The following is a 23719-nucleotide window of genomic DNA, read 5'->3' on the forward strand; positions in this document are numbered from 1 at the left end:
CTAAAGTTCACTCATGATTTGGCTTTCTCTCTCTTATTGGTGCATAGGAATGCTTGTGATTTTGCACATTGATTTTGTATCCTGAGATTTTGCAGAAGTTGTTTATCAGCTTAAGGAGATTTTGAGCTGAGACGATGGGATTTTTGTTTTGTTTTGTTTTGAGACAAAGTCTCACTCTTACCCAGGCTGGGGTGCAGTGGTGTGATCTCAGCTCACTGCAACCTCCGCCTTCTGGGTCCAAGCAATTCTCCTGCCTCAGCCTCCCTAGTAGCTGGGACTACAGGCACCTGCCACCATGCCTGGATAATATTTTTGTATTTTTAGTAGAGACGGGGTTTCACCATGTTAGCCAAGATGGTCTTGATCTCCTGTCCTTGTGATCCACCCTCCTCGGCCTCCCAAAGTGCTGGGATTACAGGTGTGAGCCACTGCCCCTGGCTGACAATGGAGTTTTCTAAATACACAATCATGTCATCTCCTAGCAGAGACAATTTGACTTCCTCTCTTCCTATTTGAATACCCTTTATTTCTTTCTCTTGCCTGATTGTTGTGGCCAGAATTTCCAATACTATGTTGATTAGGAGTGGTGAGAGAGGACATCCTTGTCTTGTGCTGGTTTTCAAAGGGAATGCTTTCAGCTTTTCCCATTCAGTATGATATTGGCTGTGGGTTTGTCATAAATGGCTTATTATGTTGAGATACATTCCATCAATACCTAGTTTATTGCGAGTTTTTAGCATGAAGGAGTGTTGAATTTTATCAAATACCTTTTCTGCATCTATTGAGATAATCATGTGGTTTTTGTCATAGTTCTGTTTATGTAATTGATTATGTATATTGATTTGCATATGTTGAACTAGCCTTAAATCCCAGGGATGAAGCCAACTTGATTGTGGTGGATAAGCTTTTGGATGCGTTGCTGGTTTCGGTTTGCCAGTATTTTATTGAGGATTTTCGCATCAATGTTAATCAGAGATATTGGCTTGAAATTTTCTTTTCTTTTTTCTTTTTTTTTGATCTCTACCAGGTTTTGATATCAGGATGATGCTGGCCTATAAAATGAGTTAGGGAGGAGTTCTTCTTTTTCTGTTGTTTGGAATAGTTTCAGAAGGAATGGTACCAGCTCCTCTTTGTACTTCTGGTAGAATTGGGCTGTGAATTTGTCTGGTTCTAGACTTTTTTTAGTTGGTAGGCTATTAATTACTGCCTCAATTTCAGAACTTATTATTGGTTTATTCAGGGATTTGACTTCTTTCTGGTTTAGTCTTGGGAGGGTGTATGTGTCCAGGAATTTATCCATTTCATCTAGATTTTCTAGTTTATTTGCATAGATGTATTTATAGTATTCTCTGATGGTAGTTTGTATTTCTGTAGGATCAGTGGTGGTATCCCCTTTATCATTTTTTATTGTGTCTATTTGATTCTTCTCTCTTTTCTTCTCTAGTAGTCTGGCTAGCAGTCTATCTATTTTGTTGATCTTTTCAAAAAATCAGCTCCTGGATTTATTGATTTTTTTTAAAGGGTCTTTCATGTCTCTTATCTCCTTCAGTTCTGCTCTGATCTTACTTATTGTCTTCTGCTAGCTTTTGAATTTGTTTGCTCCTGCTTCTCTAGTTCTTTTCATTGTGATGTTAGAGTGTTGATTTTAGATATTTTCTGCTTTCTCTTATGAGCATTTAGTGCTATAAATTTCCTTCTAAACACTGCTTTGGCTGTGTCCCAGAAATTCTGGTGTGTTGTGTCTTTGTTCTTATTGGCTCCAAAGAACTTATTTATTTCTGCCTTAATTTCCTTATTTACCCAGTAATCATTCAGGAGTAGGTTGTTCAGTTTCCATGTAGTTTTGCAATTCTGAGTGAGTTTCTTAATCCTGAGTAATTTGATTGCACTGTGGTATGAGAGACTGTTTGTTATGATTTTTGTTCTTTTGCATTTGCTGAGGAATGTTTTACTTCCAATTATGTGATCAACCCTAGAATAAGTGTGATGTATTGCTGTGAAGAATATATATTCTGTCGATTTGGGGTGTAGAGTTCTGTAGATGTCTATTAGGTCCACTTGGTCCAGAGCTGAGTTCAAGTCCTGAATATCCTTGTTAATTTTCTGTCTTGTTGATCTGTCTAATATTGCCATTGGGGTGTTAAAGTCTCCCACTATTATTGTGTGGGAGTCTCAGTGTCTTTGTAGGTCATTAAGAACTTTCTTTATGAATCTGGGTACTCCTGTATTGGGTGCATATATATTTAGGATAGTTAGCTCTTTTTGTTGCATTGATCCCTTTACCATTATGTAATGCCTTTCTTTGCCTTTTTGATCTTGGTTCAAAGGCTTTTTTATCAGAGACTAAGATTGCAACCCCTGCTGTTTTTTGTTTTTTTTTTTTTTTTGCTTTCCATTTGCTTGGTAAATATTTCTTTATCCCTTTATTTTGAGCCTATGTGTGTCTTGCCACGTGAGATGTGTCTCCTGAATACAGCACACCAATGGGTCTTGACTTTTTATTCAGTTTGCCAGTCTGTGTCTTTTAATTGGGGCATTTAGCCCATTTACATTTAAGGTTAATATTGTTATGTGTGAATTTGTTCCTGTCATTTTGATGCTAGCTGGTCATTTTGCCCATTAGTTGATGCAGTTTTTTCATAGCATCAATGGGCTTTACAATTTGGTACATTTTTTCAGTGGCTGGTACCAATTTTTTTTCCATGTTTAGTGCTTCCTTAAGGAGCTCTTACAAGGCAGGCTGGTGGTGACAAAATCTCTCAGCATTTGCTTGTCTGTAAATGATTTTATTTCTCCTTTTCTTTTGAAGCTTAATTTGGCTGGATATGAAATTCTGGGTTGAAAATTCTTTTCTTTAAGAATGTTGGATATTGGCCCCCACTCTCTTCTGGTTTGTAGGGTTTCTGCCGAGAGATCTGCTGTTAGTCTGATGGGCTTCCCTTTGTGGTTAACCCAAACTTTCTCTCTGGCTGCCCTTAACATTTTTTCCTTCATTTCAGCCTTGGTGAATCTGACAATTATGTGTTTGTGGTTGCTCTTCTCGAGGAGTATCTTTGTGGTATTCTCTGTATTTCCTGAATTTGAATGTTTGCCTCTCTTGCTATTTTGGGGAAGTTCTCCTGGATAATATCCTGAAGAGTCTTTTCCATCTTGGTTCCGTTCTCCCTGTCATTTTCAGGTACACCTATCAAATGTAGGTTTAGTCTTTTCACATAGGTAAAGGGACAGCTTAACTACTTTATAACAGCCTATGAAATGATGATATTCTTTTTCTGGTTGATCATATTTTCTTAGTGAAATAAAATGCCTTCAACTTAGAGAGAGATTAGAATAGTTATTAGGAGTATTGAGGAGAAGCTCAAAAATAGCTATCCCAGAGACAGTGGGAAAGCAAATTTTCTAAGGGAATATAGTAGGAATTTCGTATAGTGCTAAATATGCACTTGAAATTAGTTGTCTTGGATCTTAAGTGAGACCAGTCAGTATGGTTATATTTCTCCAATAGGTGCAGAATAGGCAGATAGTTGGGTTTAACCAGAATTGTGCTGCACCTCAGGAAAAGGTAAAACAGTAAGAGGGACATTGGATTTAAGTGGGTAAGAGGGTTGATTATTATAATGACCTTTGGGATATCATTGACATAAAGAGGAAATTGATGATATTGAGTAAGCTAATGAACAGTAAAAAAAAAAAGAAGTCAATGGAATCAATAAGTTAGCACTTTTGATAAAGTTGGTATTACAGTGGGATCACAAGAGAAAGCTGATTATTAAAAGGCTGTAGAGATAGGATATTTGAAGTCAAGATTTCAGCTATTTTGTAGCTATCATTTATGATTGAGCATGACTATGGAAAGGGTGGGGTAGAGTTAAAAGTTGTTTGAAGTAAGGGAGTTGAGGAAAAGAGAATCCATATTGTTAAATGGTTCTGGTTTTTGGAATTCTCAGCCTTTTTGCACTGGTTTTTCCTCATCTTTGTGGATTTGTCTACCTTTGGTCTTTGATATTGGTAAGCTTTGGATGGAGTTGCTGTGTGGATGTTCTTTTGGTTGATGTTGATGGTATTTTTTTCTTTTTGTTAGTTTTCCTTGTAACAGTCAGGCCCCCCTGCTGCAGGTCCACTAGAATGTGCTGGAGGTCCACTCCAGACTCTGTTTGCCTGTATCACCAGCAGAGGCTGTAGAACAGCAAGGATTGCTGCCTGCTTCTTCCCCCTGGAAACTTTGTCCCAGAGGGGCACCAGCCAGATGCCAACTGGAGCTCTCCTGTATGAGGTACCTGTCAACCCCTGTTGGGAGGTGTCTCTCAGTCAGGAGGCACGGGGGTCAGGGACCCACTTGAGGAGGCAGTCAGTCCCTTAGCAGAGCTTGAGCACTGTGCTGGGAGATCCCCTGCTCTCTTCAGAGCTGGCAAGCAAGAACGTTTAAGTCTGCTGAAGCTGCACCCACAGCTGCCCCTTCCCCCAGGTACTGTGTCCCAGGGAGATGGGATTTTGATCTATAAGTCCCTGACTGGAGCTGCTGCCTTTCTTTTAGAGATGCTGTGCCCAGATTGAAGGAATGTAGAAAGACAGTCTGGCTAAGGTGGCTTTGCTGAGCTGCAGTGGGCTCTGCCCAGCTCGAACTCCTTCACAGCTTTGTTTATACTGTGAGGGGAAAACCACCTACTCAAGCCTCAGTAATGGCAGATGCCCCTCCCCACCACCTAGCTGGAGCATCCCAGGTTGACTTCAGACTGCAGTGCTGGCAGTTAAAGAGTTTCAAGCCAGTGGATACTTGCTGGGCTCCATAGGCATGGGATCCACTGAGCTAGACTGCTTGGCTTCCTGGCTTCAGCCCTGTTTTCAGGTGAGTGAATAGTTCTGTTTCGCTGGCATTCCAGGTGCCACTGGGGTATGAAAAAAAAATTCCTGAAGCTAGATCAGTGTCTGCCCCAGTGGCTGCCCAGTATTGTGCTTGTAACCCAGGGCCCTGTGCTTGTAACCCAGGACCAGTATTTGGCATGGTCCTTGAAACAAAAATAGAAGCATAGTGTTAGATTTTTTTTTCCTCCTTGTAGCAGCATGGTTTTCTGTTGGCTGTATACATTTATATATGTCTAATTCTTCCTTATAGAAGAGAGTGAGTTTTGTGAGAGTATACCATTTTTTAATGATGGGAGCAGTTAGATATATTAGATGTTATAGAACTACCTCAAGAGACTATGTTTGTAAATAAGAAATTGCTTAGCCCTTTTCTGTGTTCTTGTTTGCTATGGAAAGTTGCCCACTCATTATTGAATGCCAATCAATGTTATTATCAGAACCTATTGGTTACTCTCTGGCTACATTAGACATTTTAACAGGAGTACAACTTTTTTAGGCACTATGTTGTATACTTCAGCATATTTTACTGTAATGACTTGAAAAGAGTAATGCTTCTTCTGAGGCTTCTGATTTATTTCCAGGGACTAATTATATTCTGGAAGAAAATGACTAATGAATACATGTGGTTTTTCCAAAAAATCGAGGAACTCCCTCAAGGAAGTGGCATTATCTCAGTAATCTCATTTAAAATTAAGGATAGTCCATCTTTAGAGAATGTAAGATTTTATAGCATGCCATGCTATTTCAAGTGCTGTTGTTTTATGTCTTTTGGTTAAAAAATTATTGAATACTTATTACATGTCAAATATGCTTGCTTCTTTATGTAAATTGTATGATCTTTCCAATATCCCTATGAGGGAGGTGATATTATTCCTACTTTTACAAATGATATAATTAAAGGTGGTTAGGTGGCTCACGCCTGTAATCTCAGCACTTTGGGAGGCCGAGGCGGGCGGATCATGAGGTCAAGAGATCGAGACCATCTTGACCAACATGGTGAAACCCTATCTCTACTAAAAATACAAAAAAATTAGCTGGGCATGGTGGCACATGCCTGTAGTCCCAGCTACTCGGGAGTATGAGGCAGGAGAATTGCTTGAACCCAGGAGGCGGAGGTTGCAGTGAGCCGAGGTCGTGCCACTGCACTCCAGCCTGGTGCCTGGTGACGGAGTGAGAGTATGTCTTAAAAAAAAAAAAAAAAAAAAAATGTAATTGTTCATCAGATGTGGAACTGTCACTCAAGCCCATTCTGTTGACACTAATGCCAGTATTATTTATTGAGTAGCATTTTGTATTTCTGAACATAGAAAACCAGAATTATGTGTTCTTTTGTTGGTAGCAGTAGTGGTATTTCACTGTTATTTTCCATGTCACTTACTTTTGTTTGTATGAACCGTCCATATAATGTGTAATGTTTAAATTTATATGTATTTTTTAATTTATAAAAAAAGCATTTCACATTTTTTTCATTAATTTAAATTTTTTTATATATATTTAGTATACACAAGGGCAGATTTCTACATACATACACTGAGTAGTGGTGAAGTCTGGGCTTTTAGTCTACCCATCATGTGAACATTGTACCTAATAGGTAATTTTTCAACCCTCACTCCCCTCCTATGATTTGTAGGCTTCAGTATCTGTTAATACACCACCCTGTGCATGTGTACTCATTGTTTAACTCCCACTTATAAGTGAGAACATGTGCTATTTTATTTTCTGTTTCTGTGTTATTTTACTTAGGATAAAAACCTCTAGTTCCATCTATGTTTCTTTAAAAGACATGATTTTATTCTTTTTTTATGGCTGAGTAGTATTCCATGGGGTGTGTGTGTGTGTGTGTATACATATCCAAGACTCCACTGATGGACACTTAGTTTATTCTGTATCTTTGCTGTTGTGAATAATGCTACAATAAACATATGAGTGCAGGTTAATTTTTGATATAATTATTTATTTTCCTTTGGGTAGATGCCCAGTAGTGGGATGCTGGATCAAATGATAGTTCTTTTTTTAGTTCTTTGAGAAATCTCCATACTGTTTTCCATAAAGGTTGTACTAATTTGCATCCCACCAACAGTGTATAAGCATTCCCTTTTCTCTGCATCCTCTCCAGCATCTGTTGTTTTTAGACTTTTTAATAATAGTCCTTCTGACTGATGTAAAATGGTATTTTTTTGTGGTCTTAATTTGCACTTCTCTGATATTAGTGATTTGAACATTTTTTCATAATGTTTGTTGGCTGCTTGTAATCTTCTTTTGAAAAATATCTATTCATGTACTTCACCCCCTTTTTAATAGGGTTATTTGTTTTTTTCTTGTTGAGCTGTTTGACTTTCTTCTAGATTCTGGTTCTTAGCCCTTTGTTGAATGCATAGTTTGCAAATATTTTTTCCCAATCTGTGGGTTGTCTATTTATTCTGTTCATTGTTTCTTTTTCTGTGCAGAAGCTTTTGTTAGTCTAAGTCCCTTTGTCTATTTTTATTTTTGTTTTGCTTCCTTTTGAGGACTTAGTCATACATTCTTGGCCTAGGCCAATGTCCAGAAGAGTTTGTCTTAGATTTTCATATGGAATTTTTGCAGTTCAAGGTCTTACATTTAAGTCTTTAATCTATCTTCAGTTAATTTTTGTATATGGTGAGAGATATGGGTTTAGTTTTATTCTTCTGCATATAGCTCTCCAATTTTCCCAGCACCATTAATAGGGTGCCCATTTTCCAATTTATGTTTTTGTATGCTTTGTCAAAGATCAGTTGGTTGTAGGTATGTGGCTTTATTTCTGGTTCTCTATTCTGTTCTGTTGATCTATGTGTCTGTTTTTTTTTTTAAATGCACCATAGTTTATTTAACCAGGCCACTAACATAGAACATTTAAGGTATTTCCAGTTCTTCACTATATGAGATAATGACAAGATTATCATTTTCTGCTTAAGTCATTATCCTAATTTAGGATTACTTCCATAAGATAAATAGCAAGATAAATTCTTAGAAATATAGTATTTGGATTAAAGGATGTTAATAATTTTATACTGTTTATACGATTGCCAAATTCCTCCTCAAAATGATTCTACAAATATGTAGATTCCCCAACCTTGGAGACTATTATTAAAAAATATATATATCATTTGGTAAGTAAGAAAATAGCTTTTTAATTTATATAAATTTTTGTAATACTAGTGAGGTTGAACTTTAAAAAAGAACAAATTGTTTGATATGCTACATAAGTTATGCTCTTAGCTATTTATTTGGTACTTGGTAATTTTTTCTTTTTTTAAAATTTTTTTAATTTTAATTTTTAAAAAAAATTATTTATTGTACTTTAAGTTCTGGGGTACATGTACAGAACATGCAGGTTTGTTACATAGGATGGAGTCTTGCCTTGTTGCCCAGGCTGGAGTGCAATGGTGTGATCTCGGCTTACTGCAGCCTCCACCTCCCGGGTTCAAGTGATTCTCCTGTGTCAGCCACCCAAGTAGCTGGGATTACAGGCATGTGCCACCACACCCAGCTAATTTTTTGGTATCTTTAGTGGAGACAGGGCTTCACCATGTTGGCCAGGCTAGTCTTGAACTCCTAACCTCCTGATCTGCCTGCCTCGGCCTCCAAAAATACTAGGATTACAGACCTGAGCCACCGCGCCTGGCCTGTATGTCTGTTTTATGCTAGTACCATGCTGTTTTGGTTACTATAGCTTTATAGTATAATTTGAAATGAAATAATTTGATACTTCCAATTTTATTCTGTTTTCTTAAGATTGCTTTTGCTATTTCATGCTGTTTTGGTTACTATAGCTTTATAGTATAATTTGAAATGAAATAATTTGATACTTCCAATTTTATTCTGTTTTCTTAAGATTGCTTTTGCTATTTGGGCCCTTTTGTGGTTCTATATGAATTTTAGAATTTTTTTTCTTAATTCCAGGGAAAATGATGTTGGTAATTTCATAAAGATTGCATTGAATCTATAGATTGCCTTGGGCTATATCATCATTTTAATAATATTGATTCTTCCAATTTAGGAGCTTAGGATGTTTTTCCATTTGTTTGTGTCATCTGTGATTTCTTTCATCAGTGTCTTGTAGTTTTCCTTATAGAGACTGTGTACCTCCTTGATTCAGTATATTCCTAAAGTTTTTGTGGTTTTTTTTTTTTTTTGTAGCTATCGTAAATGAGATTACCTTCTTGATTTGGTCCTTGGCTAGATTATTATTGTTATATGAAAATGCTACTGATTTCTCTATATTAATTTTGTATCTTAAACTTTTCTGAATTCATTTGTCAAATATGAAAGTCTTTTGGTGGAGTGTTTAGGGTTTTCTAGATATAAGATCACATCATTAGCAAAAAAGGATAATTTGACGTTCTCTTTTCCAACTTGGATGCTGGTTTTGTTTTTTTTTTTTGTTTTTTCTCATGCCTGATTGCTCTGACAGGGACACCTGGTACTATTTTGAATGTAAGTGGTGAAATTGGACATCTTTTTCATATTCTAGTACTTAGAGGGAATTCTTTCAACTCTTTCCTTTTAAATCTCTTGGCTGTGGGGGGTTTTTTTGTTGTTTGTTTTGGTTTATTTGTTTGTTGTTTGTTTTGAGACAGAGTCTCACTCTGTCACCCAGGCTGGAATGCAGTAGTGCTATCTTGGCTCACTGCAACCTCTGCCTCCCAGGTTCAAGTGATTATTCTGCCTCAGCCTCCCAAGTAGCTGGGACTACAGGTGTGCACCACCATGCCCAACTAATTTTTTTTTTTTTTAAGTAGAGATGGGGTTTCACCATGTTGGCCAGGCTGGTCTTGAACTCCTGACCTCAGGTGATCCATCGTCCTCGGCCTCCCAAAGTGCTAGGATTACAGGTATGAGCAACTGTACCTGGCCTTGGCTGTGGGTTTTCATATATGACCTTTATTATGTTGAGGTACATTCCTTCTATGCCTAGTTTGTTTAGGATTTTTATATTAAAGTGATGCTACGTTTTATCAAATGCCTTTTATGTGTTGAGATGATCATATGGTTTTTGTCTTTAATTTTTTTATGTGATATGTCATGTTTATTGATTTGCTTATATTGAACCATCCTTACATTCCTGGGATAAATCCTACTTGATCCTGTTCTATCTTTTTGATGTGCTATGGGATTTGATTTGCTAGTATTTTGTTGAGGATTTTTGCATCTGTGTTTATTAGGGATATTGGGCCATAGTTTTTGTTGTGTCCTTGTCTGATTTTGGTATCGGGGAGACACTGGCTTCATAGAATGAGTTAGGGAGAATTCTCCCCTCCTTGATGCTTTGGAATGGTTTGAGGAGGACTGGTGTTAGCTTTTCTTTGTATGTTTGGTAGAATTCAACTGTGAATCCATCTGGTCTTGAGTTATGTTTTATTGGAATATTTTTTGCTACTGCTTTTATCTCACTACTTATTATTGGTCTGTTCAGTCTCTTTTCTTGCTGGTTCAATATTGGGAGGTGGTATGTTTCCAAGAATTTATCAGTTTATTCTAGGTGCCTAGTTTGTGAGCATATAGTTTTTTATAATAATCTCTGATCTTTTGTATTTCTCAGGTATCAGGTTTTTCTTAATCCATTCTTCGTCCTTTTTCATTTATCATTGTATTTATTTGGCTCTTCTGTCTTATTGTTTAGTATAGCTAGTGGTTTATCAATTTTGTTTATCTTTTCAAAAAACCGGCTTTTTATTTTGATTCTTTGTATTTTTTTTTTCTGATCTTTTAACTTTTTTCTGGTCTTTGAATTTTTTTCTTTGTATCTTTTTCCCTTAAAGTGTGATGTTAGATTGTTAATTTGGGATCTTTTCACTGTTTTGATATAGACATTTAATGCTACAAACTCGCTGTTGGCACTGCTTTTGCTGTATGTGTTGTGTTTTCATTATTTATTTCAAAAAATTTTTACTTCCATCTTAATTTCTTCATTGACCCATCAATTGTTCAGAAGCATACTGTTTAATTTTCATGTATTTGTTTAGTTTCTGAAGTTTCTCATGGTATAGATTTCTAGCTTTATTCCACTGTGGTTTGAGAAGATAGTATATATGATTTTGATTTTTTAAATTATTATTATTATACTTTAAGTTCTGGGGTACATGTGCAGCATATGCACAGATGTTTCACATCATCATTTCTCCTAATGCTATCCCTCCCTATCCCCCTACTCCCTGCTAATCCTCCCTTAGCTCCCTACCCCCCGACAGGTCCCAGTGTATGATGTTCCCCTCCCTGTGTCCATGTGTTCTCATTTTTCAACACCTGCTTATGAGTAAGAACATACAGTGTTTGGTTTTCTGCTCTTGTGTCAGTTTGCTGAGAATGATGGTTTCCAGCTTCATCCATGTCCCTGCAAAGGACATGAATTCATCCTTTTTTCTGGCAGCATAGTGTTCCATGGTGTATATATGCCACATTTTCTTTATCCAGTCTGTCATTGATGGGCATTTGCATTGGTTCCAAGTCTTTGCTATTGTGAACAGTGCTGCAAGAAACATACATGTGCATGTGTCTTTTTAATAGAATGATTTGTAATCCTTTGGGTATATACACAGTAATGGGATTTCTGGGTCAAATAGCATTTCTGTTTCTAGATCTTTGAGGAGTTGCCACACTGTCTTCCATAATGGTTGAACTAATTTATACTCCCACCAACAGTGTAAAAGTGTTCCTATTTCTCCACTTTCTCTCCAGCATCTATTGTCTCCTGATTTTTAATGACTGCCATTCTAATTGTCATGAGATGGTATCTCTATGTGGTTTTAATTTGCATTTCTCTAATGACCAGTGGTGATGATTTTTCATATCCTGAATTGATTTACTGATTTATTTATATTGGTTTTCAGATTTCTCCTTCATCTCATTGAGCGTTAGTCAGTATTTTGAATTCTTTATCTGGTATTTTGTGGATTTTTTTTAATTTAAAATTCTTTCTCTTATTTTTAAACCTAATTGTAAGTTTTCAATTGGGGGATACTTTTTGACTGCAGTATGTCACTGGACAATTGTTGTGGTCCTTTGGAGATGTGATTTTTCCCTGCTTTTTCATGTTTCCTCTTTTCTTCCATTGATGTCTCCACATCTGATCTAGCAGTCACTTGTTCAACTATTTGAAATTGCTTTTGTAGGGGAAAATATTTTCCTGAAGATGTATGGGTGTTTTCAATTAAAATACTTTGGCTTCTATTTTGGGCTCCTGTGGTAGTGTGATCTTTGTATGAATTCGTCATCAGTATACAAAGTCAATGATATCTGTGATTTCCTTGGTTGCTTGGGGTTCAGATATCAGTTGGTATTATAGTGAAGTTTAGCTGAGGACTTGGTTGCCATCTGAGCCAGTCTTTGAGCCCCAGTGGTGGCAGCATTATGGTAAGTGTGCCTATGTTTAGGCCTCAAAGCAACTTACCTTTATTCTACTGTTAGTGAGTCCTGGAGGGCTGATTTTGGGCCTCCTGGTGTCTTGCTTAGAAGCTACTAGTGGGAGTGGTTGGCCAGGTGTTTGGGTCCTCAGGCCCTTGTTCAGCTGGTATGGTGTGGGTAATGGCAGTAGCAATGGTAGAACAACCCTGCTGGATCCCAGGCAGTCCATGTTGGTGTTGCTGGAAGCTGCAGTGGGTTGGACAGGCCAGTCCTCAGTCACATCCACGGTGGCAGTGCAGTGTCTCTTGTCCTAAGTTTTCTTAGGAGAGCTTGGTCTCTTCTCTCCATTCCTTGACTGACTGGCAGCTGTAGCCACCATGCCTATTACTCAGCCTGAGGCTGGGGCAAAGCCCTACATGTTGGGACTGAATCCAGGGAGGGCAGGGCCCCTCTCAGGCAGGCAGCATGGGCACAAAGCAATACGGAGTGTAGTCCACTCACATCTCAGTCTCACAGCAGCCCATTATAGGGTGTGAGTATTGTTCTAGATATGCACAGGAGAGCCTGGTTTCCCTTTTTCTCCTTGACAGGTTAGCAGCTGCAGCTGTGTCAGCCCGATCTTAACCTGAGGGCAGGGTGCTCTCCAGTGTTAACCTCTCAAGATGGCACCTTGGGCCTGACAGAGAGGGTGGGTTCCTCCCAGGCAAGCAGCATGGGCAAGAAGCTGTGGGGAATGTGGTCTGCTCATGTCTGTCTCAACAAAAGCCTGCAGCAGGTCAGTAGGGACCCTCCCAGGGGTGCATTGGAGCACCCAGCCTCCCTTCTCCCTCCTTGGAGCAGCACAGCAGCATCAGGCTTGTCTCTAGATCTCCAGTATCTAGATTCTCAAGTGGCACCTAGCTGAGGTTGCTCTAGGATCAGATGCCTGTGGGATTCTGAGTTTCCTTTCTAGAGTAATGTCTCTGTACAGTCTTTAGACAGCTTATTACGTCAGGCCCAAGGCCCTAGTGGGTAGAGAGTTTCTGTCATCACTAAGATCCTATAAACCTGTTTCAGAGTGTAGAGCCCTGGAGGTATCTCCGTATCTCTCTCATTGTTTCCCCACATCCAGGAGCCCCTCCTGGCTCTCAGTCAGTTCCTGGCTGAGTAAGCTACCTCTCCTTAGATAAGAACCCTCTCCTTACCTACTTCTGGTACTTCCCATCTCTTTTCTGATGAATCCTAGCATTCTTTCCTACATTATCTGTTCAAAATATGAGTGTCTACTTACTATTCTAGTTCCTCTTTATGGAGAAGGCACATACTACCTGTATCTAGTCAGCTGTCTGTGCTTCACATATTTTTAAAGGTTGTGAGAGATGTGCTCTCTAGGGTTTTATAAGTTGTACAAGTTCTATAAACAAAAATCACATACATCTGTTTTCATTTTGTCTCCTAAGATGGAACATGTAAAGTGGTTGGCAACTATAAATAGACTGTGGTAAAAGTGACCAATAGCTAGTAGTGATTATCATCATATTGTCATTCTTTCAGTGAAATGTTAATTTTACTGTAGAATGCATTCATTATTATAAATTATATTCATTGAATAAAAGCATAATCTGATTTTTTTTCCCTTGGCAGCAACTTGAATTAGTGGAACCAAGTGGCTGGATTCATGTTCCCTTAACTGATAATCATAAGAAGCCAACTCGCACATTCATGATACAGATTGCTGTTCTAGCCAATCACCAAAATGGAAGAGACACCCATATGAGACAAATTAAAATATACACACCGGTAGAAGAGAGCTCCATTGGTAAATTTCCTAGATGTACAACTATAGATTTCATGATGTATCGTTCAATAAGGTGACTTTAAAATGAGATGAAAATCATTAAATGTATCTTTGTTTTATCCTGTCTTTAAATAGTATATCAGATACCTTTATTGAAAAAAAGCATCAGTTATTTGTAATTTTGTATATGTTCAAAAATATTTTATTGTAACTTTGATAAATTTTGGGTCATATTATCTTTATTTTCTTTAACATATAATAAAGCTCACATATTTTACATTACTAAAAATGGATTTGAAGTCAATCATTTTATTTTCCCTTATATCAAAAGAAAAGCATTGAACTGAAAATTTCAATATGTACACAATTATAATAGCTAGGTGATTATTTCATTAGTGTTCATACATTAGAGTAATTGTTTATTGCATATTCAAGAACAAGACTGTGTTTTATCAATATATGTCATTTCAATAGATTGAAATTACTATTTTTTCTACCCTGAGGAAGTTTATTCTTTTCATACTGGATCTTTTTAATAACAGTATCAAAATAAGCTTAGTGTTAGGTGTCTGATGAGAACCAATCTAATATGGGAAATATAATTAATTGTCTCATATTTACCGTCATAGAATACTTACAGCCCTGGGGTTGTCTATATCCTAATGATATTATGTTAAAGATTGCCTGCATAATCTGCTATACATCTCAGTTATAGCAGTACTTATGGTAGAGTTTCATATTTCTGTCTGCCACTGGCATTCCCTGGGCAGTTATGTATCCCATAAAATCATAAAGGTATGTTAAATTTTTTATATATATTAAAAGATTTTAAAGAAATACGTGGAAATGTGGTTTTTTTCCATGGTGTAAAATGAGTAGATTAGATATTGTATACTTTTTCCTCCAGATGTGTTACTTTTCTGGCGGCAGGGGGGATGGTTATGTAGCCACAGAACTTACCCAGATTCACTCTTGTTTAGGAAACATTGCTCTCTGTGGTTCATGCATTCCTGGGCACATGAAAGTATTAAATAGTGAATATTATTTTTATAATAGTGTGTTTGCTTTATTCTGGTAGAGAGTACTAATTTACTCGGATACTAGAGAAAATGGTTTTACTTTTTTGCTCATTAAAAACTTTGCTCTTCTTCCTGTAAGTTCTGGGAAGAATTTTATTATTATTTTCATTGTGTTGTTTTTGAAGTAAAAAGCATGGTAGGTGATCTTTAGGATTACCAGAAGGTCTGTAACCAAAACTTATTTGGAATCATCAAATTAAACACAGTATACATGTCAGATGCTGGGGAGGGTAGAAGAGAGGATTGACGGAGAAAGCCATGGATAGGAACTAAAGGAAATGGAGAGAATGAAGACAATAAGAATAGAAATGTTCACTAGGCACTAATGTTTTCCTTTAGTCTGATAAGGAAGACAGTCATGTAAACAGCAGGGTCTTAGTCTTAGAGCTAAGAGATAGAAATCTAATTTTTTTTTAAGTACGAGAAGTTTTATTAATAATGTTACTTCTTACTGACTGCTTATGAAGTTTGCTTAAAAGAAAAAAAGAAGGAAGACTAATAGTCACATATACCATCTAGTCTCTTATCTCCTACTAATAGTTTGCTAAGAGACTCCTAAAATCAGGAGGTATTAGAAGAATGTTGAGAAAATCAATATATTTTCTACTTTTATTCTCCTTACCTATTTTTCATATGCCAGCTAGCTGACCATTTTATTAGGCATAAGAAAACTTGGTAGCTGAGGATTATGGAGATAATGCTTCCCTATTTATTAAGGAAAATTTAAAATAAAGATAGATTATATATTATACTAACAAAGCATAATTATCCAAAGCAGTAGCATTTTATTTTCTAAAGTGCAAATTATATATTTGACCAAGATTTATATCTAGAATGTATAAAAATCTCTTACAACTCAACATTAAGAAGAAAAATCCAATTTAAAAATGAGCAAAACAATTGAACAGTCATTTTACTAAGGAAGTTATATGATTGGCAGATAATCATACAAAAAGATTCAACTTCACTAGACACTAGTGAAAAGCAAATAAAAACCACAGTGAGATACTACTACACAGCCACTACAATGACTACAATTAAAATGATTATTCCAAGTATTGACAACAATGTGGAGAAAATGGACTTCACACTGCTGGTACAGGCATACCGCAAGATGCCGCAGGTTCAATTTCAGACCACCACACAATAAAATGAATAGCATAGTAAAGTGAATATCACAATAGGTGGGTCACCAAAATGTTTTGGTTTCCCAGTGATTATAAAATTATGTTTATACTTATTGTAGTCTAAAAAATTTATGCATACATTTAAAATACTGTTGCTAAGTGCTAACAATAATCTGAAGCTTAGGCAAGTTATAACTTCTTCGCCAGGTGAAGGGTCTCATCTAGGTGTTGATGGCTGCTGACTTAGCAGGTGGTGGTTGCTGAATGCTGACATTGCTGTGGCAATTTCTTAAAATAGAACAACAATGAACTTTGCGTCATTGATAGACTTTTCATAAAAGATTTCTCTGGGGCCGGGCGCGGTGGCTCAAGCCTATACTCCCAGCACTTTGGGAGGCCAAGGCGGGTGGATCACTAGGTCAAGAGATCGAGACCATCCTGGTCAACATGGTGAAACCTCGTCTCTACTAAAAGTACAGAAATTAGCTGGGTGTGGTGGCGCAGCCTGTAGTCCCAGCTACTTGGGAGGCTGAGGTAGGAGAATTGCTTGAACCCAGGAGTCGGAGATTGCGGTGAGCCGAGATCGCGCCATTGCACTCCAGCCTGGGTAATAAGAGCAAAACTCCGTCTCAAAAAAAAAAAGATTTCTCTGTAGCATGTGATGCTGTTTGGTAGCATTTTAATCACAATAGAACTTCTTTCAAAATTGGAGTCAATCCTCTCAAGTCCAGCTATTGCTTTATCAATTAAGTTGATGTTCTCTTCTAAGTCCTTTGTTGTCATTTCAACAGTATGCACAGCTTCTTCACTAGGAATAGATTCCATTTCAAAAAACCAATTTTATTACTCATCCATGAGAAGCAGCTCTTCAGCCATCCAAGTTTTATCATGAGATTGCAGCCATTCAGACACATCTTTAGGCTTCACTTCTAATTCTTGTTCTCTTGCTATTTCTACCACATATGCCATTACTTCTTCCACTGAAGTTGTGAACCTCTCAATGTCATCCATGAAGGCTGGAATAAAATTCTTTACAAACTGCTGTTAAAGTTGCTATTTTGACCTTTCATAAATGATGAATGTTCTTATGGCATCTAGAATGGTAAATCCTTTCCAGAATGTTCTCAGTTTTGCTGAGATCCATCAAAAGAATCACTTAGCTGCTAGTGCCTTATGAAATGTATTTCTGAAATAATAAGACTTGCAAGTCAGAATGATTCTTTCGTTCATGGGCTGCAGAATGGATGTTGTGTTAGCGGGCATAAAAACAACATAAATCTCCATCAGAGCTCTTGGTTGACCAGGTATATTGACAATGAGAAGTAATATTTTGAAAGAATCTTTTTTCTGAGCAGTGGATCTCAACAAAGGGGCTTAAAACATGCAGTAAATTATGCTGTAAACAGATGTACTGTCATCCAGGCTTTGTTGTTCCACAGACAGAGCACAGGCAGAGTAGATTTAGCATAATGCTTCAGGGCCCTAGGATTTGCAGAATGGTAAATAAACACTGACTTCAACTTAAAGTCACTAGCTGCATCAGCTTCTAATAAGAGAGTTATTCTGTTTTTTGAAACTTTGAAGCCAGGCATTGACTTTTCTCTAGCTACGAAAGTCCAAGGTGGCATCATCTTCCAGTAGAAGGCTGTTCATCTACACGGAAAATCTATTGTTTAATATAGCCACCTTCTTCCCTTACTTTCTAGATTGGGGTATTCAATTTTTTTGCTTTCCTGGGCCACATTGGAAGAAGAAGAATTGTCTTGGACCTCACATAGAGTACACTAACAATAGCTAATGAGCTAAAAAAAAAAAAAAAAATTGTTAAAAAACTCAATGTTTTAAGGAAGTTTACAAATTTTTGTTGGGCCATATTCAAAGCCATCCTGGGACACATGCAGCCAGTGGCCCATGAGTTGGACAAGCTTGTTCTAGATCTTCTGGATAACTTGCTGCAGCTTCTCCACCAGCACTTCCTGCTTCACCTTGCTCTTAGCAAATCTTTGCCATTAGGTCGATGCCTCCTTTTTGTCTCTGTGTGGTCCTTAAGCCCAGGTTCTCTTCTGCTCTAGTAAATTATTGGAGTGCTGCCTGTCTTAAATGGGGGAATTCCCAAAAGGATTATTCTGGCAGTATAGGAAGGCTGGTAGTGGTTTGTGCCCGAGGGACCTGTGAACATACCTCCTACAGCATGGTGCTGCTGAACAGCCACTCTGATGCGGTGTCTCCTTTAGCTGAGTTGCAGAGCGGTTTCCAGGGCTGGGGATGGTAGTCCTACCTCCCTGGTTTGTCTCTGCTTGTCTTCAGGGATATTTCTACCTTCAAGCAGTCGTGATGCTTCCTGTGTGTTAAGGCAGGTACAGGTCTCTTGCCAGGGAATCCAAGATGATGGGAAAGCTGATGGGCTACTGATACGGTTTGGATGTTTGTTCCCTCCAAATTTCATGTTGAAACATAATCCCCAGTTTTGGAGGTGGAGCCTTGTGGAAGGTGTTTGGATCATGGGGATGGATTTCTCAGGAATGACTTGATGCCGTCTCCTTAGTGATAAGTAAATTCTCACTCGTGAGTTCACAGGAGATGATTGTTTTGAGTGTGGCACCAACCCCCTCTCTTGCTCCTGCTCTTACCATGTGATGCTGGCTCTCCTTGGCCTTCCTCCATGATTTTAAGCTTTCTGAAGCCCTCACCAGAAGCAAATGCTGACACCAGCTTCCTGTACAGTCTGCAGAACCATGAGCCAATTAAACCTCTTTTCTTTATAAATTACCCAGCCTCAAGGATTTATTTTTAGAGAGGCAAAAACAGACTAACACTACTACCTCAATCTCATTTTTTCCAGTGTAGAAACTGACTTGGGGGAAGGCTTTTTGCAAGCTTGGTTCAGGGCAGAATTGCCAGGAGGGGCATTGAGGATGTGGAAGTCTGATTCTTCTACCATCTGCTTAAAGTTTTTTTACTTCTCTGTGGTCCTGTGATCTGTCTCATCCTCATATATGAGTTCTGCATAGTTGCTGGTAAAAAACTTGGCGCTGCATATTTGTTTTCGGTTTTCATGGGGGAGTGAGGCCAGCTTGCTTCTATGCTGCTTATTTTATTTTTATTTTTTTTTAATTTTTCAATTTTTTTCTTCAGAGGTAGGCATGACAGAGGTAGATTGCCATTTTAAAACCCCTTCACCTCACAATTTTATAGAGATGGCTTCTGTCCTGAAACCTTACGAAACAATCTCTGCTAGCTTCAAACTTTTCTTCTGTAGCTTCCTCACCTCTCTCAGCCTTCCTAACATTAAGGAGAGTCATGGCCTTACTTTGTATTAGGCTTGGCTTAAGGAAATGTTATGGCTGCTTTGATCTTCTATTCAGACCACTCAAACTTTCTCCCTATCAGTAATAAAGCTGTTTTGCTTTCTTATCATTCATGGGTTCACTAGTGTAGTACTTTTAATTTCCTTCAAGAACTTTTCCCTTCTATTCACAACTTTGCTGTTTGGAGAATGAGGCCTAGATTTCGGCCTATCTCAGTTTTCAACATGCCTTCCTCATTAAACAATCCTTTCTAGCTTTTGAGTTAAAGTGAAAAACTGGTTACTCTTCCTTTCACTGGAACACTTAGAGGCCATTGTAAGGTTATTAGTTGGCCTAATTTCAATATTGTTGGGTCTCAGGGACTAAGGAGGTCTGAGAAGAGGGAGATAGACACGAACCGCTGGTCAATGGAACAGTCAGGGACATATGACATTTATGGAGTAAGTTTGCCACCGTATGTATGTGGGTGCAGTATGTTGAGTCCCAAAACAATTACAATAGTCAGGAACATCAGAAGTCACCCGTCACAGATCACCATAAGATAAGAATAATGAAAAAGTTTGAAATAGAAAATTACCAAAATGACACAGACACAAAGTGAGCACTTGCTGTTGGAAAAACAGCATCGACAGACTTGCTTAACGTAGGATTGCCACAGACCTTCAATTTGTAAAAACTGAAGTTATCTGTGGAGTGAAATAAAATGAGGTATGCCTATAATTAATATATAACCACTTTGGAAAACAGTTTGGTAATTTTTTAAAAAGTTCAACATGCACCTACTATGTGTACCAGTCATTCCACTTCTACATATTTACCCCCAAAATATAAAACATATATCCATACAAAGACATGTATGTGCATCTTCATAGCAGCTCTATTTGTAATACATCAAAACTGGTCCAACCTAAGTGTTGATCAACAGGAGAAAATCTAAACAAATTTTGGTATATGAATACAGTGAAATGCTACTCCGCAATAAAAATGAGCTATTGATATATACAACAACACAATTAAATTTCTAAAATAGTTATTTTAAGAGAAGCTGTACTAAAAAAGTACACATATGTGGTTTTCAGTTTTTATAAAATTCTAGAAAATATAAACTAAGTGACAGAAAGTAGGTCAGTTATATAGGATAGGGAGTGGGGAGAAGTAAGAAAGGATGAACTATTTGGGGGGATGATGGAAATACCCATTAACCTGATCATAGTCATGGTTTTATGGGTCTTTATATATGCCAAATCTCATCAAATTATACACTTTATACACAGTTGTATATGAATTATACCTCAACAAGACTGATTTTAAAAATAACATTCTGCTTATTTAATATAAGAATAACCTAAAAGATGCTAGATTTGAGGTAACTATATTTCTTATTGTATAGAACCTGTGAATAAAACACCAAGATTGGAAAAGCCATTTTAACAGTTCATAAAACAATGACAGCAAATTGACTGATTCATTTGCAATCCGTCAGTGCTTTTGAATATTGGACAAACTGTGCAGTTATAATATGCAAAATTTAATTTCACATATAATCTGGGTATAAAACACTTTCAAAATCAGCTTATGAACTGATTACTAGAAACTTTATGTAAAAATTGTGGGGGGCAGGTGCAATGGCTCATACCTGTAATTCTAGCATTTTTGGAGGCCAAGGTGGGAGGATTGCTTGAGCCCAGGAGTTTGAGACCAGCTTGAGCAACAGAGCTAGACCTTGTCTCTACAAAAATTTAAACAATAATTAGCCCGGCATGGTGGTGTGCACCTGTAGTCCCAGCTACTCAGCAGGCTGAGGCAGGAAGATCATTTGAGCACAGAAAGTTGAGGCTGCAGTGAGCTATGATTGTACCACTGCACTCCAGCCTGGGTGACAGAGACCCTGTCTCAAAAACAACAGCAAAAAAAAAACAAACAAAATGTTGAAATTAAAAATAATACAGTCACAGAACACTAATAAATACACAACTCTAAAAGGACTTATTCGTTCAAGTGTGTTTTGGTGTGTATCTATTGGGTTTAGTCAAGATAAATGAAGTAAGGAAACCAAGATAAAAATGTAAACGTGGCCTTCCAGTTGCTTACAGTCTACTGAGGAAACAACAGGTCTCTAACCAGCCAAGCCAGAACTTAGAAAGGGGTCAGCTCTCTAATCAGTGAATGAGAGTGGAGAGGAGAAGGGAGAGTATACTTCTGACTGAAGAAGATAGAGGTGAAGCTGAAGAAGACATTGTGAAGGAGCTAGAATGTTGGAAAGACTATTTGTAATATCAGCTAGTTATTCGCTTTTCAAGCCTATTCTTGCATCCAGACTATCATTGTTTTTATATGAGTAATAATAATTAATTTTAAACAGATGATTTTTGTATTCAGAACCAAGTGATGTTTTGTACATTTATTGTCATTTGAAAGTGTTCAATGATTAAAACACTGACAAATCTTGAAAAGTAATTTTAGCAAACATGCCTTCTGTTCCTTTAGCCATTATGACTAGTAATTTACTACAGATTAATATATTATAACTTATCTAGTGTTTTAGAAAATTGTTATTGCTATAAAATTCTTAATTAGTAAAATATTTATTATATGTTAAAGTGAATTCTAGTTTATTTTTATTTTTCAATTAGCTTTTCAAAGTGATATAATTTGTGAAATATGTTACGTAAAGCATTAGGGAATATAATTACTGTATGTGAACATTTTTGCCTTGCAGATCTTTTAAACCAGGATTATCTTCTTTTGTCCATAGTATTTTGGCCTTCCAGTCTTCTAGTCTGACTCCCTGGAGTATGGTATTTGGAAGTTTTTGCAATACAAGACTGTTTATCAGTCTTCTACAAGAAGCTGTCTGTGTTTCATGGTCTGCCGTTTAGTTGAGTTTGTTTTTGTATAATTTTATCCAGAAAGCCTTGGAGAGAGAGAGAGATGATGAGAGAGAAAGCCTCATGGATCAGTTTATTAATTGTTCATGACCATGATTTATCAACAGGAAAAATCTTAAGTCTAACAATTAGAAAACTCCCCACTGTAAAATCTAAGAGAATGCCTATAATCCATGGCAGTTTTATATGAAAGTTAAAGTTACTTTTTACTATTAGCCAATCTATTTTTCAGTATTATATATTCCATAGCTATGTCCACCACCATTATTTGTCCCTCTTGTCTTTTCTGCTGAGTAGAACCAGCTTGCTATTTTGCAAACAGAAGCAAAATTATAAGCGAACCAATTTAAAAATTGTTCTGTATTCTTGTGAAACATTTTCTGAGTGAGTTTTTATTTCTGGAAATGGTATTTCCCATTATTATGTTTGAAGCACTAGCATTTACCATCTCAATTATTTTAATTACTAAGTTTGTAGCCATGAGCTTTCCACTGATGCAGTTCAGTGATCACTATAAGATGTTCTTCCACTATGTATTCACTTTTTCAATGTTGAGGGCAAATTACGGTTCTCTCCCTGTGGTTCTAGAAATAATGGCCCAAACTGTTTTTCTTTTTTTTTTTTTTTTTTTTTTTTTTTTTTATTGCATTTTAGGTTTTGGGGTACATGTGAAAAACATGCAAGGTTGTTGCTTAGGTGCATACGTGGCAGTGTGATTTGCTGCCTTCCTCCCCTTCACCCATATCTGGCATTTCTCCCCATGCTATCCCTCCCCAATTCCCCACCCCCCCCGCTGTCCCCCCCACTCCCCCACAACAGACCCCCATGTATAGTGCTCCCCTCCCTGTGTCCATGTGTTCTCCTTGTTCAACACCCGCCTATGAGTGAGAACATGCGGTGTTTGATTTTGTGTTCTTGTGTCAGTTTGCTGAGAATGATGGTTTCCAGGTTCATCCATGTCCCTACAAAGGACGCGAACTCCTCGTTTTTAATGGCTGCATAATATTCCATGGTGTATATGTGCCACATTTTTCCTGTCCAGTCTATCATCGATGGGCATTTGGGTTGGTTCCAGGTCTTTGCTATTGTAAACTGTGCTGCTATGAACATTCGTGTGCATGTGTCCTTATAGTAGAACGATTTATAATCCTTTGGATATATGCCCAGTAATGGGATTGCTGGGTCAAATGGAATTTCTATTTCTAGGTCCTTGAGGAATCGCCACACTGTTTTCCACAATGGTTGAACTAATTTACACTCCCACCAACAGTGTAAAAGTGTTCCTATGTCTCCACATCCTCTCCAGCATCTGTTG

General features: G+C 37.5%; 1 protein-coding gene across 4 annotated transcripts in view; it reads left to right on the top strand.

Moving 5' to 3' along the window:
* The window catches only part of ANAPC10 (anaphase promoting complex subunit 10), a 213718-nt gene that overhangs the window by 115954 nt on the left and 74045 nt on the right, over positions 1-23719 (top strand). The window contains exon 5 of one of the 4 annotated variants that reach the window (XM_064383841.1): positions 13849-14291. The exons of the other annotated variants lie outside the window; for them this stretch is intronic. Within the exon in view, the coding sequence (XP_064239911.1) occupies positions 13849-14079 (231 nt within the window). The 3' untranslated portion in view covers positions 14080-14291. Of the gene's footprint in view, positions 1-13848; positions 14292-23719 lie in introns of those variants that run through there. 4 annotated transcript variants of the gene reach the window in all.

Source organism: Aotus nancymaae, unplaced genomic scaffold (assembly GCF_030222135.1).
Source record: "Aotus nancymaae isolate 86718 unplaced genomic scaffold, 86718_ANA_hifiasm-v0.15.2.pri h1tg000033l, whole genome shotgun sequence".
Classification (NCBI taxonomy): Eukaryota; Metazoa; Chordata; class Mammalia; order Primates; family Aotidae; genus Aotus; species Aotus nancymaae.